The sequence below is a fragment of the Cnephaeus nilssonii genome, assembly GCF_951640355.1.
Source record: "Cnephaeus nilssonii genome assembly, chromosome: 17".
NCBI classification, from domain to species: Eukaryota; Metazoa; Chordata; class Mammalia; order Chiroptera; family Vespertilionidae; genus Cnephaeus; species Cnephaeus nilssonii.
Window position 1 is genome coordinate 6,463,805 of NC_137088.1, and position 16,533 is coordinate 6,480,337.

Sequence of the window (16,533 nt, forward strand, 5' to 3'; positions counted from 1 at the left end):
CAGAAAGCCGTCTTCACCCGGGAGCTGCCCTCTCTGGAAATTGCTCGGGGGGTTGCCACGAAAGCCAGTGTGATGGACTGATACGGAGGGAACCACGCGGAGGCCAGCATCCAGCGACCGCGCCCCACCACGCCGCTGCCTCAGCCTGCTTCTCTCTTCCTGCGGGTGTCTCCTGAGCGCTCCCTCAGGAGGTCCTTGGCACTGGAAGGCCTGTGGCAGGCTCTGCCTCCAGGAGCCCACCCTGAGGACAGGGGGGGCCGGGCAGGGCTTCTGGAAGGAAGGGGAGCCTCCACGGGCTTCAGATCCCGTCTAAATCCTCCGCTCAGGTGGCCGCCTTGTTGCTCAGGCCCAGGCCCCACGTAGAGATGTGCTGGTCCGAGATCTGGTGCCTCTGCTCCTCCCACTGCCTTCCCGTCCCTTCCTCCCGGGACTGACTCCTGGTGTCTTCAAGTCCTCAGCCTTAACTTTTAGCTTTCACTTTTAGGCTGTGACGGGCGAGCGCTGGTGGGAACGGAGAGCCGCTCCTCGGGGCGGGGTGGCGCCTTTATGGCCTCCCCCCCCCTCCCCCACTGCCAGGAGGGCCATCCCTCTCCTCCCAGCTCTGTGTTGGACACTGAGCTGGGAAAGGCACGGCCGGAGGTCTCCCCCTGCTTTTCCTTTCACGCACGGGAGCTGCCCCAAAGGATGCGGGCTTGTCACCAGGGAGGCCGAGTTCTCAAGATCCAGTGAGATGACGGGGTCCTTCTCCCAGGAAAGCCCCTGCCCACCTCACCCTCCCCTTTATGGGGTCCAATACGAACTGATTTAGAGAGAGGAAGAAGCCACGAAACCTGTTCCAGGTCCCCAGTCCAGTAGGAAAGCCCTACTCCCCATGACTGTCTGTCCCTCCGTGTCTTCCGGTTCCCGGGTGCCGCCTGCTGCTGTCAGGGTGACGGCCCCACCAGGCCCTCTCGCTCCCAAACTGGCCTTGATGGCAAAGCTTCCCATAGGCCCACCCCATGCCACGGACATGGCAGAGGAGAAACGTCCCCTTGGAGCAGGTCTCAACGGCTGGCCTGAGGCCTGAGGTCAGGCTGCAGGACATGGCCCCCCAGCAGGGTCTCTCCACACGTGACCTCCCCCTTCCATGGAGTTTGGCATGAGTGGGAGAGGGTGGGGGGTTGGTTAGCAGGGCCACAGTCTGTTAGTGCAGATGCGCATGGGGGCCAGGCAGGCAATTAAAGGGAGCCAGGCAGGCGGGCTCTGAAGCGAACCAGGGCTCCACCCCGGGCGCAGTGACCGCCTGCCTCCAGCAGGGCGGCGCTGCCAACGATTTTTCAAGAGAAGCCAGAAGTGCAGATTTTTTACATAAAAGCTCCCGGGTTTTAAATGTTGGTGGCCAATTCAGATTAAAACCCTTTTTGTGGTCGGAACAAAACCCTCCAGGAGGCCTCCCATTTGCGGCCTCCGCATTAGCCCCGTGAGAAGCAGCTGGTGGCCGGCGCACCAAGGAGCCAGGCACTCGTTTTCAGAGCTCCCCCAAGTCCCCTGGGGTGGGGCCCCTCACAGGACACGTGGCTGCCAAATGGGACCGAAGCACAGGGACCGGGTGAGGAGGGGTGAACACACGGAGGTTCGGGGTTAGTCCTGCCTCGCGGTCCTGGGATGGCAGCTTCTAGAACTTGCCCGTGGCTCCGGGCCCCACGCCATCCCACCCGCCCCTGCGTGGACAGGGCTGCCCGTGGTCCCCTCTGCAGATGGTCTCCCACGCGGCCCGTGACGGCTGCTGTGGGTCCCACCAGCCCATGCAGGCTCCAGCCCGAGAGGCCGCACCCCACGGGCTTCGGGGGCACGGGTATGCGTTACCTCGCGGCACCCTGGGGCCCGGGGCTCCGCTTTCCGCTGCTGCCGCCCGTCCGCCTGGGCCGCACTGGCCTCGGCCTCGGAGGAGGCGGTCTCTGACACCTGGCTCCAGGCCCCGGGCTCCGGAGGGGCCTCTGGGCCGCTGAACACAGGCTGGGGTTCCTGCTGAAGAGACCTCCGCCCATGAGCTCCCGGCCCTAAGCTCCAGGCCCCCCCCCCCCCCCGACTCTGCCTCAGGCCCCACCCATGCCTCCTGCCCTCCTCAGGGGCCTCATCGCACTGAGGAGGACCCTCCCTCGAAGCCCTGAGCGGGTGGCTGGGGGCTCCCGTTAGGTCCAGGTAAAGGGCCGGTAGGTAGCCCTCTCCCCCTCCCTGGCAGGGTGCAGCTGGGTCGCCATGCCCAGCTCCCATACGTGGCAACTCCACTTTGGAAGGACACGATGACTTTTCCTGTGAGTTCCTATGGCACCCCAGCTTGCATACATACACACACACACACACACACACACACACGCACACACACACGCACACGCCCCAGGGAGCCAGACCCCACGGGCTCAAGAGAAGCAAAGGAGAGGGAAACGGAGGGGCGGGCAGTGCCTGGGAGCATCCCGGAGATCACTGGAGGCTGTGAGCACCCCTCCCCCCGCGGACACCGTCCCTCTGGGCCTGACTGGACGGGCTGGAGCTGGCCGTGGGCCACAGGGAGGCAGGGGGCTGTGGGACCACGTGTGAAGCCTCAGATTAAACTCCACGCGGGAAAGCCGCTGCTCTCCAGGCCAACCCACCCGGCGCAGGCCCAGAGGCAGCGGCCAGGATGGGCCCAACTGAACAGAGAGAGCCCGGCCCTGACCGGTTTGGCTCAGTGGATAGAGCGTTGGCCTGCGGACTGAAGGGTCCCAGGTTCGATTCCGGTCAAGGGCATGTACCTTGGTTGCGGGCACATCCCCAGTAGGGGGTGTGCAAGAGGCAGCTGATCGATGTTTCTCTCCCATTGATGTTTCTGACTCTCTATCCCTCTCCCTTCCTCTCTGTAAAAAATCAATAAAATATATTTTTAAACAGAGAGAGCCCGTCCGCTTTGGGGACCTAAAGACCCAACACAAGACGAAGCCATGTGAGCCTGGCCCGGGCCACGGGAAAGCCGAGGGAGCAGTGGGGGGCACTGCTCTTTTGTCCAGACTCTGGCCCTAAGTGTTAAAAATAACAGGTTGGGAGATAAGATAGTGCCGTCTCTGACACCTGCCATCTTCGGGATGCGTATTTTTAAATCTCAGAATCCGCCCCGGGCCTGGGAGGAGGGGAAGGGGCAGGGGGAGGTCAGATGCACTCTTTTCTCAGCAAGACATTGGCCTGGGGAGTCCCCGAGGGGGACAGTGGTGAGAGTGGGGGCAGGGCCCGGGGTCCTGGCTCTGTCCAGAGGCAGGAGGAACTCCTAGCTGGTCTCTCTCTCTCTCTCGTGCCGTGCCTCAGTTTCCCTTCCCGTACAAACAGCTGCCCATGACCAGCCAGGGGATAAACCATGGACAGCAACCCCTCCCAAGATCCCCTGCTGGGCTGGGCTGGGGAGAGGGTGGAGAGCTGGTCTCAGCTCCCCTCTACGGGGCATGCTGTTGGGGGACACCCTGTCTCCCACCACCGCCCAGCCCGGTTGGGGCAGGCTGGCAGGGGCAGCGGCAGCGGCTCTGAGTGAGGCCGGTTGCCCTGGCAGCAGAGCCCGGCGCCCTATGTAAGTAGGTGCTGCATCTGGGCCGGGGGGAGGCGGTCGGGTGGGGGCTCACCTGCTTGCTGGACTCCTCCTCGGTGCCCAGGCTATTCTCCTCGTCCTCCTCTTGGTCATCCGTGTCTGACTCAGCCACGGCAATGGGCACGCACACGGGCTCCGGATCCCCCGGGGTGCCCTGGCCTGGCCGCTTGCCTTCCTCAAACCGTGTCTCCTTGCGGGCCGGGGGCGCCTTCTCTAGCTCTGCGGGTGGCGGGGAGCTGGAGGCGGCCATGCAGCTGGGCAGCGGGCCCCGGGGGGCCAGGGCAGGCTTCGGGGGCCGCCGCTGCCGGAGCCCACAGCAGAAGTCCCAGGTGGTCCGCTTGAGGAAGCGCAGGCCCCGCTGGATCCGGGCCAGCGCCAGCTGCAGGTTGTTCATCTCCCCGTCCTCGTCCGGGGCCGTGAGGTTGTCTGCGCTGAAGGAGCTGAGCAGCAGCGCCAGGAAGAGGTTCAGGACCTGGGGAGACAATACGCCGGGCTCAGTGAGGCGGGCGCCGGGCCAGGTGCTCCGCCTTGGGGTCCATGATGGGGAAACTGAGGCCCAGGGACCTTAGGGACCGCCAAAGGCCAACAGCTCTAGGTCAAAGCCTGGGTCCCGGGCCCTGATCCTCACCCCCATTCTCTCGAACATAGTTTGGCTATGAGAGGAAAGACACATCCTAATCCTCCCTCCCAAGGTCTCAGATACGTGGGAGCTGAGGTTGCACAGCCCTAGGTCTCTTGTGTCTTGGCCGAGGTTCCATGGGCGAAGCAGGGGTCCGGGTCAAAGCCCAGGCCTCCCTGTCGGCAGCTGCCTCCGGGGAGCATAGGCCTGCTTCTGGGAAGTGGGGTCCAATCTGGGGCCACCGGGAACAAGACAGAATCCCACCCAGAGAGGGTGGGGCGTTCCGTTGGTGAAGGAGGGAGGGGTAGTGACGTGTCTCCGCGTTTCCCCCTCGCCCCCTCCCCCCAGGCCACTCACCACTCAGACACCTGGGGCTCCTGCTGTGGAGCACCCTCCCCACCTGTGTCCCCAGGTCTGACTACGCTTCCCAGGGGAGGCCCCGGGGGCACTGAGTAGAGAAGGGGGCAATGGCAGGACAAGAGCCCAGGTGGCAGCCCTCAGGCGTCTGGGACCACCTGCGGGGTCAGGCTACTGAGACGGGTTGTGTCTAGGCGGTGAGGGGTCCTTGGATGGGTGCTGTGTGCGGGACCAGACAATGGGATGGGGTGAAGGGACCTGGGGTTGGTGCCGGGGGCCAGCCCTGCCTCCAAGGCCCATGGTGCTGCGGGGAGTCAGGGAAGGGGCCAAGGTTTCAGAGGTGCTCGAAGGCACGCTCCTTAAATCATGTATTAGCGGGGTGGAGGGGGTCAATGGGGAAAAAGGGGGACATCCGTTATACTTTTAACAGTAAAGGTAAAATTTAAAATTTAGGGATTAAGGACTTGACCCCTAAGGGAGGTTGGCATGGTCCTCTGTGTTTGCATGATCTGGATGACTGCTTGGTGGTAAACCATCCTGCAATTGAGACATTATCTTGCAAATGTCAATTTTTAGCTTTTGCTACAAAAGAAAACGTTTGCTGAGCGACCAGGGGCTGGGCACGGGCCCATTCCCAGTTTCCTGAAAGTTAAATGACGCTGGTGCTGGGCTCCTTCCCCTCGTAGGCCAGACCCGGCTCCAAGTATTATTACCACTTTAGATAAACTTCCTGACTCAGGTAGAATTGGGTGTTGCCTCTGCATTAAAGCAGTGTAGCATGACAATTAAGAGCTTAGGCTTTATATCTAGACCAGAGTTTGAATCTAGACTATGTTACTTAGTGTTTAACCTTGAGTATGCTCTTTGGCCTCTCTAAGCCATCTTTTAAAAACAAAAATTGAAAAAATAGCATTCTTGTTTCAGGCCACACCCCTCCCCACGCTGGGCTTGGTGACCCCCCAGAAGGGAGTTCAGTTGGATGGGGGCCCCCACAGCAGGGTGTTGTGTGAAGGCGGGTGCACAGTTCTCACGCTGAGCCCCTGCTCTGGCTTCTCACAAGCCCCGCAGACACACCTGTCAGCAAGCTGGGAATGAGACTCTGACGGAAGGTTCGAGCGCCAGCCCTCAGAGACTGGCCTTTTTTTTAAAAAAAGAGCCACACACACTCCCATGGACAGCATGGGAGGGTTAAGAAGGAGGACTTCCGGATCCTAACTCTATGGAGAAATGATCACTTTGGACTCCTGTAGCCTTTGGGGGGCGGGGCATGGGATGTGACTCAGAGCTGCTGTCTACGCAGACCTCTGGCCTGGCCTGCTCCGTTCCTGTGGCCCACCCTGGACCCTCTCTCACGGCCCTAACTCACGCCCGGCCCACCGCCCCTGACCTCCAGGGCTCTGGGGCCCAGGCTGGGGGCAGGGCAGGCAGGGGGCGCCTGGGTAGCCTCGTTCGCCCACCCACACAGGACACGGGGGCCTCCCTTGTCGGCAGCTTCAGAAGTTTGTCTCCTTCCCGTGCTTTCCCTGTCAATCTCGCTGCTGCTCCCCAGCCCCTGCCTGATCATCACTTCCCATTCTAATGGCAATTGCTTCCTCCCACGCCCGGCAGCAGCCCGATTCCTGAGGCAGCCAGGGCGGGGGGGGGGGGGGCCTGCGTGGGCTGTTAGCTTCCCTCCCCAGCAGCCTCCAATCTTCTCATCCCCAGACAGATGCGCTTGGAAATGGCAGGGCCGTGTGTCTGAGGGCAGTTCAGACTGGCCCTTTTCGGAGAGCTCTGTGCTCGCGCCCTCCTTGGAACACATGGAGTCCACCGGTTTGAGGAGATGGGAGGAGGGTTGTGAGGCCGGCCAAAGGGCTGGGTCCCAGGGGCTCTGTGCACCAAAGCCCTCTTCCTCTCTGCGCTCCTCCAGCTGTGGGGCCTGCAGGAGGCTGACCCCATCTCAGCCTGGGCCTGCCCGGGCCCCGTGAAGGCACATGGGAGGAGACAACAGGCCAGTCTGAGGAAGGGCACTAGAATCTGCCCCTCACAGTACTCCCGCCCCCTAAAACCTCTCTATGAACGGACGTGAGCGTGGGCTGCCCATGCCCTCGGGAGCCAGGCCACGCGGGTGTGATGTCTGAGCATGTGTGGGCCACCTGTGTACCAGGAAGGGGGCTCCATGCCCACGGAGGACACTGAACGACTGACCTGCCTCAGCCCTGACTCTTCCAAAGGCCCCTTCTTTGGCATTTAGATTCTGATCTCTCTCAACTCCGGGGTTCCCCATACTGCAAACACACAAGGCAGGATGCACTTGCCCTTGACAGACAGGTGGTCACGGGAGCAAAGGTCTGGATCCCTCATGATAGGACAGCAGGAACTCCCACCACAGCTACCCAGGGAGACATACAAGGCTCCCACGGGCCCACCTCACCTGGACCACCACCTGCTGGCACCTGTGTTTTGCTCACCCTGCCCCTTTCCTCTCTAGCATTACATGTCTATCAGGTCAGCTCTAAACACTCCTCCAGGAAGCCTTCCTTGATTTCCAGCTGGAGGGGATCAGCACCGATAAGCTCCCCCTTAATGGCTCTGATCATTCTGACTAACTTAAAAATTCTAATTTCATGCCTTTTTGAACTCCCCACCTCCCCAAGTTTATGAGTAATGTCAGGGCCACATTCACCTCTGTATATCCAATAGCCTCTGGCAAAATATTTTGCATGCAACAGGGGTTCAGCAAATGTTTGTTAAGTTGAATCGAAAAACCATGCGATAAAATCATTGCCAGTGAATGACTAATAAAATATTAGGTAGATAAGTTAGTAAATTAATGAAGGTAAAATGAGGAAATAATAAATAAGCAGGCAAGTAAGTGGGTGAATTAAAGAATGAGTTAACAAATAAAGAGTGATATGAATGAATGGGTCAGTCAGTAAGTAAATAGGTAGATAGATTGATGGAGAGGAAGACAGATGGATGGGCGAGTTAGTGGGTGGGTGATTTATGAGTGGATGGCTGGCTGGATAGGTAGATGTATAGATGAGTAGAGAGATAGAAGAATAAATGATAAGGGAATGGGTGAATTGATGAAAAGTCCTAAGTGGGTACATTGGTGGGTAGATGAATGAATGAATGAGAAGACAGATGGAAAGATGAGTAAATGAGTAGATGGATGAATGGATGTGTAAATAGGTGGATAGATGAGAAATTGATGGGTAGATAGGTGGTTTGATAGACAGATGGCTGAGTGAATGAATGGATGGATGGAAGGAAGGATAAGTGAATGGACAGATGGGTAGCTGGTGGATGAATGGATGAGTAGGTGAATGTGTGTGTGCCAGGCCATTGGCCAACTTACCACAAGGTTGCCAATGACCATAACAAGCAAGAAGACCAGCAGGCACAGTGACTGCCCAGACACCTCCATGCAGTCCCACATGGTCTCGATCCACTCGCCACAGAGGATGCGGAAGATGATGAGAAAGGCATGGAAGAAGTCCATCATGTGCCAGCGGGGCAGCAGGCCCGGCTCGCTGATGCGGTGCCTCAGCTCTGAGTAGTTTTTGCCAAAGAGCTGCATGCCCACCACGGCGAAGATGAACACGATGATGGCCAGCACCAGCGTCAGGTTCCCCAGGGCCCCCACCGAGTTCCCGATGATCTTGATGAGTGTGTTCAGCGTGGGCCATGATTTGGCCAGCTTGAAGACCCGCAGCTGGGGAGGGAGGGGGCCTGTGATAGGCTCTGGTTCCCAGTGCCCACGGACACCCTCATCTCCCTCCCACAGTTCCTGCCCGAAAACCCAGGGGGCCCTTGACAGTCACTGACACCTGTTCCTCCGGCTTCTCCAAGAGCCCACACTACTGTTTCTTCCCACGGCCTGAAGGTGGCTTCAGTGGACTCCGCTCTGGGAGTCAGGTCAGCAGCTCCAGCCTCATTTCCCCCACACAGCCCTTCTCTTTGTCCTCACGCTAGCCTCCTACTCCCCTGGGTCTCACTTCAGGGAACTTCCTAGATCCTCCCAACAGGGGATGTCCTTTTTCTGCCAGGCCTTTCCTCAGATACTCTTCCAGGCCAGCTCAGCCATCGCTAACTTACCCAACCACCTCCATTTCTCTCTCCTCTTAGTTATAACAGAGAAAGGGAGCCAGTGCTTAGCATGTATGAAAAGCCTACTGTGTATGCCGAAACCAGTTTGGCTCAGTGGATAGAGCGTCGGTCTGCGGACTCAAGGGTCCCAGGTTCGATTCCGGTCAGGGGCATGTACCTTGGTTGCAGGCACATCCCCAGTAGGGGGTGTGCAAGAGGCAGCTGATCAATGTTTCTCTCTCATCGATGTTTCTAACTCTATCCCTCTCTCTTCCTCTCTGTAAAAAATCAATAAAATATATTTTAAAAAAATAAAAACCTACTGTGTCAGACCATGTGCTTAGGATGCATCAACGCATACAGAACTCCCAATAACACATGGGGCTGGCACTCTTACTACCTCCTTTGACAGATGAAGACGACAACCCTTAAACGTGGAGTAACTTGTCTAAGTTCCTTGGCTCCTGGCAGTGGAGTTGGGCTTAGAACTCCCCGCCTAGGCTTTCTCACCTGCTCCCACCATGCTGCCTTCCTGGGCACCAACAGCGCTCAGACTTCCCCGGGAAGCCTTCCCTGACCTCCCTCCAGCCCGTGGCTGGACCTCTCAGGCATCTTAGCCTTAAAGCATAGTCCACCAGGAGCTCTGGCATCACCTGAGACTCACTGAACTGTCATCCGCAGTTTAACAAGATCCGCAGGCGATTTGTGTGTGCGTTTGTTTGCAAAATGCGGATTCTGAAACCAGCAGGCAGGACCAAGGAAGAGCTGTCGGCAGACCTGGCTCCACCTGTTACTTGCCATGGGGCTTTGGGAAATTGCTTCCGACTTCTTTCTGAATCACTGACTTGCCTCAACCATGGCTCTTCCAAAGAACCCTTCTTTGGCATTGTAGATTTTGAGCTCTCTCAATTCTGGGATTCCCCACATTGTAAAGACACAAGGCAAGATGCACTTGCCCTTGACAAGACAAGTGACCATGAAAGCCAAGGCCCGGATCCCTCATGACAGGACAGCAGGAACGCCCGCCACAACCACCCAGGGTGACAACCTCTCTGAGTCTCAGTCTCCTCATCTGTGCAATGGGGACACAGTAATATCAGCCCCACTCCTGGGATCCTGTGAGCACTAAAGGGTGAATCATAAAGGGCTTTGCAAATCATCCGATGGCCACCCCAATCGCTCCTCTGGAGGGGTATCTCCTTCTGTCTTACCCACCCCCCACACATCACCAGCACTGGACCTGGCACCCAGGGGTACTTAGCCAATAGCTGTTGGGTGAAGGCATGATGGCTCAGAGTTGGGGTGAGTGAGTGGTGCCCCAGGCACCCGCCCCGCCCCCCTGCAGAAGGCCCAGCAGGTACCAGGCGGAAGGAGCGCAGCACCGACAGGTTGCCCATGCGGGACAGGCCCAGCTCCATGAGGCTGAGGATGACGATGATGCTGTCGAAGATGTTCCAGCCCTGCTGGAAGTAGTAGTAGGGGTCGAGGGCGATGATCTTGAAGGTCATCTCTGCGGTGAAGATCCCTGTGAAGACCTGGGAGGGCGCGGGAGGGAAACAGGGGTTCCCCACAATTGGGCTGGAAAGAGCCTCTGGCCGTCAGGGGCGCCTTGTTCCCACAGGGTCTCCCTTCTGGACTGCCACCTCTGCCTGCACCCAGGCTCCCAGTGGGGGCCTGCCTGGCCACGGCCTAGCCCCTTAGGGATACCTCGGCCCTGAGGCCTCCAGCCCGCTCTGTTGCTCACCAAGCATGAGCTGTCAGCCTGTCCCTCAGAAACAGCCGGGCCCATTGAGGGCTCTGCAGAAATTCAGTTCAGGAAGCACCTGAGGGCCGGGGACCCAGCCCTAGACTCCTTCCAGCCCGTGTTGCCACAGGACACACCCTCACTTCACACGTGCCAGATACGTGCATTCATTCCCATAGCTACTCATGGCTCTCCTGGCTCAAGACCTTGGTCACGCCGTGCCCGCTCCCTCCTTGTCCACCTGCTGAACTTTTCTCACTGGAATAATAACCAGCCACTATTTCTTAATTGTCCTAAGAGCTGGGCTGGAATGCTTTGCAAATGGTGTTTGTCTTTTTCCCATTAACAAGCCGACAATGAAATTATCATTATCCCTGTTTTACAGGTAAGGACACGGAGGCATGGAGAGGCCAAGTAACTTCGCTCGGGTCATGTAGCTAGTATGTTTGGGAACCAGAGATGACCTCCGTGCTGTCCTTCAAGATTTAGAGTGACCGCCTCTCCCTCTAGAAACGTTCCTCAGGTAGGCAGAGGCAGGGCCTCGCCTGGTTCACTGACTCACGAGTCCTGAGATGCCCGGCCTCAGCCAGCAGAGACCCGTGGTCAAGGAGCCCATCCTGTGGTGGGTCAGGCAGCCGGGAACATGGCCAACTGCTCCGAGGTGAGCCAACTGCTACCACGGGGACATGGTCCCAAGAGGAGGGGCGTGTGGCTGGAGGGAAGGCAGGGCCTGTCCACAAGGCCTTCTTGGCCACGTGGAGGAGCTGGGGGTGATCCTGAGGGCAGTGGGGAGGCACTGAGGACTTCTGCATTTATATAAAAACACGCATGCTTTTTATAGTTTTAATGTATATGATAACAATATACACTGAGTGGCCAGATTATGATGATCTCTGAATGCATAATAATCTGGCCACTCAGTGTGTGTGTGTGTGTGTGTGTGTGTGTGTGTGTGTGTATTAGAGGCCCAGTGCATGAATTCGTGCATGGGTGGGGTCCGGCCAGCCTGGCCAGGGGGAGGGGACATGGGCAGTTGGCCGGCCTGCCTGCTGGTCGAACTCCTGGTCGAGGGGACAATTTGCATATTAGCCTTTTATTATATAGGATATACACTGAGTGGCCAGATTATTATGCGTTCAGAGATCATAATAATATGGCCACTCAGTGTATAGTATCTTTGCCTTATTTTAAGCAGAATTCATTTTGATCAAGTATATGTGTTCTTTTTTGCAAGTTCTTTTTACTTTAAACATCATGTTTATGAAATTTATCCATAACGATACATGTATATGTATTCATTCTAAGTGTATTTCATTGTACAAATATACCACAATTGACTTATCTATTTTTTAATGGATGGAGGGACATTTATGTTGATTCCAATTTTCCCTACACCTAACAACACTGCAAAGAACTTTCTTGTATGTGTCTCTTTCTATGGACATGTCAGACTTTATAGAGACTAGTATGTATATGTGTGTGTGTGTGTGTGTGTGTGTGTGTGTGTATATATGTGTGTGTGTGTGTGTATATATATATATATATATATATATATATATATATATATATATATATATATATGGAATTGTTAAGTTGTAGGGTATGCACATCTGTGATTTACCTGATTGTACAATTGCTCCCTGTGATGGTTGAACCAAATCCAGACTCTTACAAAGTGAGACTTCTCACTGTTTCACATCCTTGTCAACACATGGAAGTTTATTTCTGATTCTCTTAGGGGTGAGAAATAGTATCTCCATGTTGCTCTAATTTGCATTCCTCTGTATTTCTTTTTTTTTTTTAAATCTCTATTGCTGAAAGTATTACATATGTCCCCTCCCCTGCCTCCCCGCCCCACCCCCCGCCCCATTCTAGCCCGCCTCCCTCCGTCTGTGTTTCTTTTCATTTGTTTATACCCATCCGAGTGTCCCCTTTGGGGTTTGCCTGTCTTTCCTCTGTCCATTGTGCTGTCTTTTTGCCACTGGGTTGTCCCTCTTTTCCTTACTGATGCGTGAGCGTTCACTATTGATTCTGGATTTCATGTCTTTCTAGTTGAATACTTTTCACAGTATCAATTTCTAGTTTATCGTAGTGACTTTACTTTGTTTTATCGTATCCTTTACTTGATGGGTATTTTAAATTTTAATGTAAGTAAACTTATCAATCTTTCCTTTCATGGCATAAACTCTTCATGTTGCTGAAGATAGCCTTCCAAACTCCAAGATTTTTTTCTCACTTTTATTCTGAAAGTTTAAAAATTTTGCTTTATCATATTTAGGTGTTGGATCCAATTTCCCACAACTAATTAATGAGTATGGTGTGGGTAGGGATCTAAATGTATTTTCTTCTCTATAGATAACCATTCTGCCCAGCGTTATTCATTATTAAATAGTCTATCATTTTCCTACTGAATTATAATGCCATTTTTATTATTTATCAAGTCACCAAATATGCATTTTTATTTCCGAGTTCTCAATTCTGTAGCAGTGATCCAATGTTCTATCTTTGCACCAATACTATAACTTTATAATATATCTTAATACATGTAGGGTGAATTCCCCACCTTATTCCTAATTTATCTTGATAGACTTTACTTTTCCATATGAATTTTAGTATTACCTTGTCAATTCTCATAAAAAATGTGTTGGGATTTTGACTGGAATTACATTAAATATCTAGGCTAAAGTGGGAAGAACTGCTATCTCTACAATATTGAGACGTTCATTCACAAAAATGGTATATCTCGCCACTAATCTAAGTCTTCTTTTGTGCTTTTTAATAGTTTAAATTTTTTCATATAAAAATTATGGCCTTTTGCTACATTTCTTCCTAGATTCCTCATAGTTTTTATTGCTATTTATTTTTAAGAGTGTCAACTTTTAAACATGACTCTCTCCAAATGATCCTGGTAGCTAGGAGCAGAATTAACGTGGGTAAATTGAGCCTGTGCCTAGTAACATTGGTAAACACTCTTATTAGTCCTGATAGTCTTTGCATAGATTTTCTTAAATTATTTATATCGATAACAATATAATCTGAAAACTAATGTTCGATCTGTCCTCTTCTTTCTTCTTTTCCTTTTGTTACCATGGTGATAAGGACCTCCAGTATAATTTGGACTGGGAGCAGGGAGGTAGGCACAAAGCTGGAGCTAGAGCATGGCAGTGGAGTGCCCCAGGTATGAACATGGGCTCTAGATACAGACGGCTCGGTTGCGGATCCTGGCTCTACCACTTCCTGGCTGTGTGACCTTGGTTAAGTTATTTGGTTAAGTTAAGTTATTACTCTGTTCCCTTACCAGTAAAACAGGGATAATAATAATAGCATCTCCCTTACCGGCTATTATCAGAAATTAGGTGGTTAGCATGTATTAGCTATGACTACCACCAGCTTCCCATCTATGTTTGTTCCTGACTTTTAACGGAAAGACTGCTAATGTTTCATGGCCAAGAATGATACTATAGATCAGGCGTCCTCAAACTACGGCCCGCGGGCCACATGCGGGTGTTCTTGCCGTTTTGTTTTTTTTACTTCAAAATAAGATATGTGCTGTGTGCACAGGAATTTGTTCATAGTTTTTTTTTAAAACTATAGTCCGGCCCTCCAACGGTCTGAGGGACAGTGAACTGGCCCCCTGTTTAAAAAGTTTGAGGACCCCTGCCTTAGATCATTTGGGTCGGATTATTTCTAGTTTGCTAAGAGTTCTTACCACAAAGAGTTTGATTTTATTAGATGATTTTTTCCACACTGAAGGGAAGATCATATGTACCTGGAATAAACACAACTTGATCACGAGGCGCTTATTCTTTACTTATTTGATTTTTTTAAATCATACACTGCTGGATTTGTTTCGGTTTATTTTTTCTCTCTTTTCTTTATGGTCTTAAATCTCTTCTTGGTAACTTCCATTTTTTTCTAGAAAAATTTTCACTTAGTCTGTTCAAAATGTACTAGCATTAAGTTGTTTATAATGTTTTACATTGTGTTTTAATCTCTACTGTTGGTGTAGTTATGCCTCTTTTCCATCTTTAATTTATTTGTACCTTCAATTTTTAAATTTTAATCCTGCTAAAAAATTTGTCTATTAGTCTTTTCAGAATATGTTTGTTTAAAAAACTTCTCCATATATGGAACAGAGTGCGGAATCTCGGAGGGAAGGTGGGTGGGTGGGAGGTAGTCAACCAAGGACCTTGTATGCATACATGCATGGCCCATGGGCACAGACAATGGGGTGGTGAGAGCCTGGGATGGGGGGGGGGATTGGGGAGGTGGGGTGATGTGCTAGAGGGGGTCAATGGGGAAAGAAAGGGAACATATGTAATACTTTGAATAAAGAACTATTAAAAAAATAAAACATTTCATTTGATAAAAAAAGACCATCTCCATAATTACTGGCACACTTTTAAAATTAGGTATTAATTTTCTGCTTTTATCTTTAATTTTCTTTACATTTTTACTAACTACTTGAATCAAAGGATTGGCACATTCATTTCCAACTTTTCTTTTTTAATGTATATAGGGAAGGGCAAGAGTGGGTTTACAGTTGTGAGGACATGAAACACAGAGTTTATTCTTGTATTATTATTTATTAATTTTGTATTATTTTCCAAATGAATAACGGCAAACCTACTTTGGTTCCACCCTGCATACTTTAGGCTACACATTTCCCTCTCAGTACTGCATTTGCTGGCTGACACCGATAAGCTTCCTTCTTTATCATTTCCCGGTGTCTGTGTGTGGGTTTTCCTGGCTCACCGTTTTACTGAATGTAGGGTCATATATCGATGGGCTACTTAGCTCCAACCCCTACTCACACTGTCCCAGAGACACGTCTTGTCTCTACGTGGCCACTGAAATCCAAACCCCCAGATCACTCAAATCATCAACTACTCCCCCACCCCATCCAGAGCAACAACAGAACCACTGCACGTGTACTGCTATGGTTTTTAAATCCCTCTTTGTTTTTGGCACGCGGGCATTGGTGTTACTTTCTCGTGAACTTGGCTCTGCACGTCAAAGAATGTTGGCTATGTCTTTAATTGTTTCGCAGTCAGAGACTTCTCAGGCTTGCCTTACAGCATTGCCTTTTACGTTTGATTATATACTGAGTGGCCAGATTATTATGATCTCTGAACGCATAATAATATGGCCACTCAGTGTATATACTATATAATAAAAGGCTAATATGCAAATTGTCCCCTCGAACAGGAGTTTGACCAGCAGGCAGGCCAGCCAACCACCCATGTCCCCTCCCCCTGGCCAGGCTGGCCAGACCCCACCCATGCACGAATTCATGCACCCGGCCTCTAATGCGCGCGCGCGCGCGCGCACAGACACACACACACACACACACACACACACACACACACACACTGAGTGGCCAGATTATTATGTATTCAGAGATCATAATAATCTGGCCACTCAGTGTATGATGGGCTAAAAGTTATTCAAATCTAGAAATCTGCTTTCTGGAATTTGTCTTTGGTGGCATGCTTTGAAATGCTTTTCCCCTACCAGGATTATTCACCCATGTTTATTTTTATGGTCTTGTTTCTTTCCATTGACTATTTAAACCATTTAAAGTATATTAACTGCAAGACAATAAAAACCTTACTTTCGAGCAATAAAGCCCTCCAAACAGAACAACATATAGCTATAATCCAACTACGTGACCTACTAATCATAATCGAGCCACAAGTTAAGCACAGCTGCGATTCAGTCACTACTCAACGATCCGGCGAAGCCAACAGAGCTCCCTGTCACCTTGACTTGGAGCTCGGTCCAAACCAAGGGTCACCTTCCACTAAAACCGCGTTCAACGGAAACCCTACGTCACCGCCATCTGAAGACCAATGCAAGGGAGGCACCCTGGGTGATGAGGCACCTACAGACTGGGATACAGCTTTCCCTTCTGTTTGCATATGAAACTAGAATTACAGCAAACGCACACAACTGTGAAAACAGCTGACTAGATCCTGTGGAGAGCTGTCCAGCGTCCTGGATGTGGAAAGTAGTAAGAGAAGACAATCCTCACACCCCAAAGTGTGGGAGACCTGCCTGCCTGGCTGGGGGTGGGCACCTGTGCAGCTGGACAAGACAGGGCTGGGTCTGCAGGAAGAGAGGGGTGTGATCAAATGACTCCCTTCCTCTCCC

At 52.4% G+C, this 16,533-nt stretch overlaps 1 protein-coding gene across 7 annotated transcripts in view; it reads right to left on the reverse strand.

Moving 5' to 3' along the window:
* The window catches only part of SCN5A (sodium voltage-gated channel alpha subunit 5), a gene marked incomplete at its 5' end in the record, with an annotated part of 77,611 nt that overhangs the window by 25,688 nt on the left and 35,390 nt on the right, over positions 1–16,533 (reverse strand). For 3 of the 7 annotated variants that reach the window (XM_079795527.1, XM_079795530.1, XM_079795531.1), the window contains 4 exons: positions 1,846–2,004; positions 3,624–4,061; positions 7,906–8,262; positions 9,998–10,171. In XM_079795527.1, the coding sequence (XP_079651653.1) occupies positions 1,846–2,004; positions 3,624–4,061; positions 7,906–8,262; positions 9,998–10,171 (1,128 nt within the window). Of the gene's footprint in view, positions 1–1,845; positions 2,008–3,623; positions 4,062–7,905; positions 8,263–9,997; positions 10,172–16,533 lie in introns of all 7 variants that reach the window. The other 4 variants (XM_079795526.1, XM_079795529.1, XM_079795528.1 and 1 more) reach the window with 2 other exon arrangements.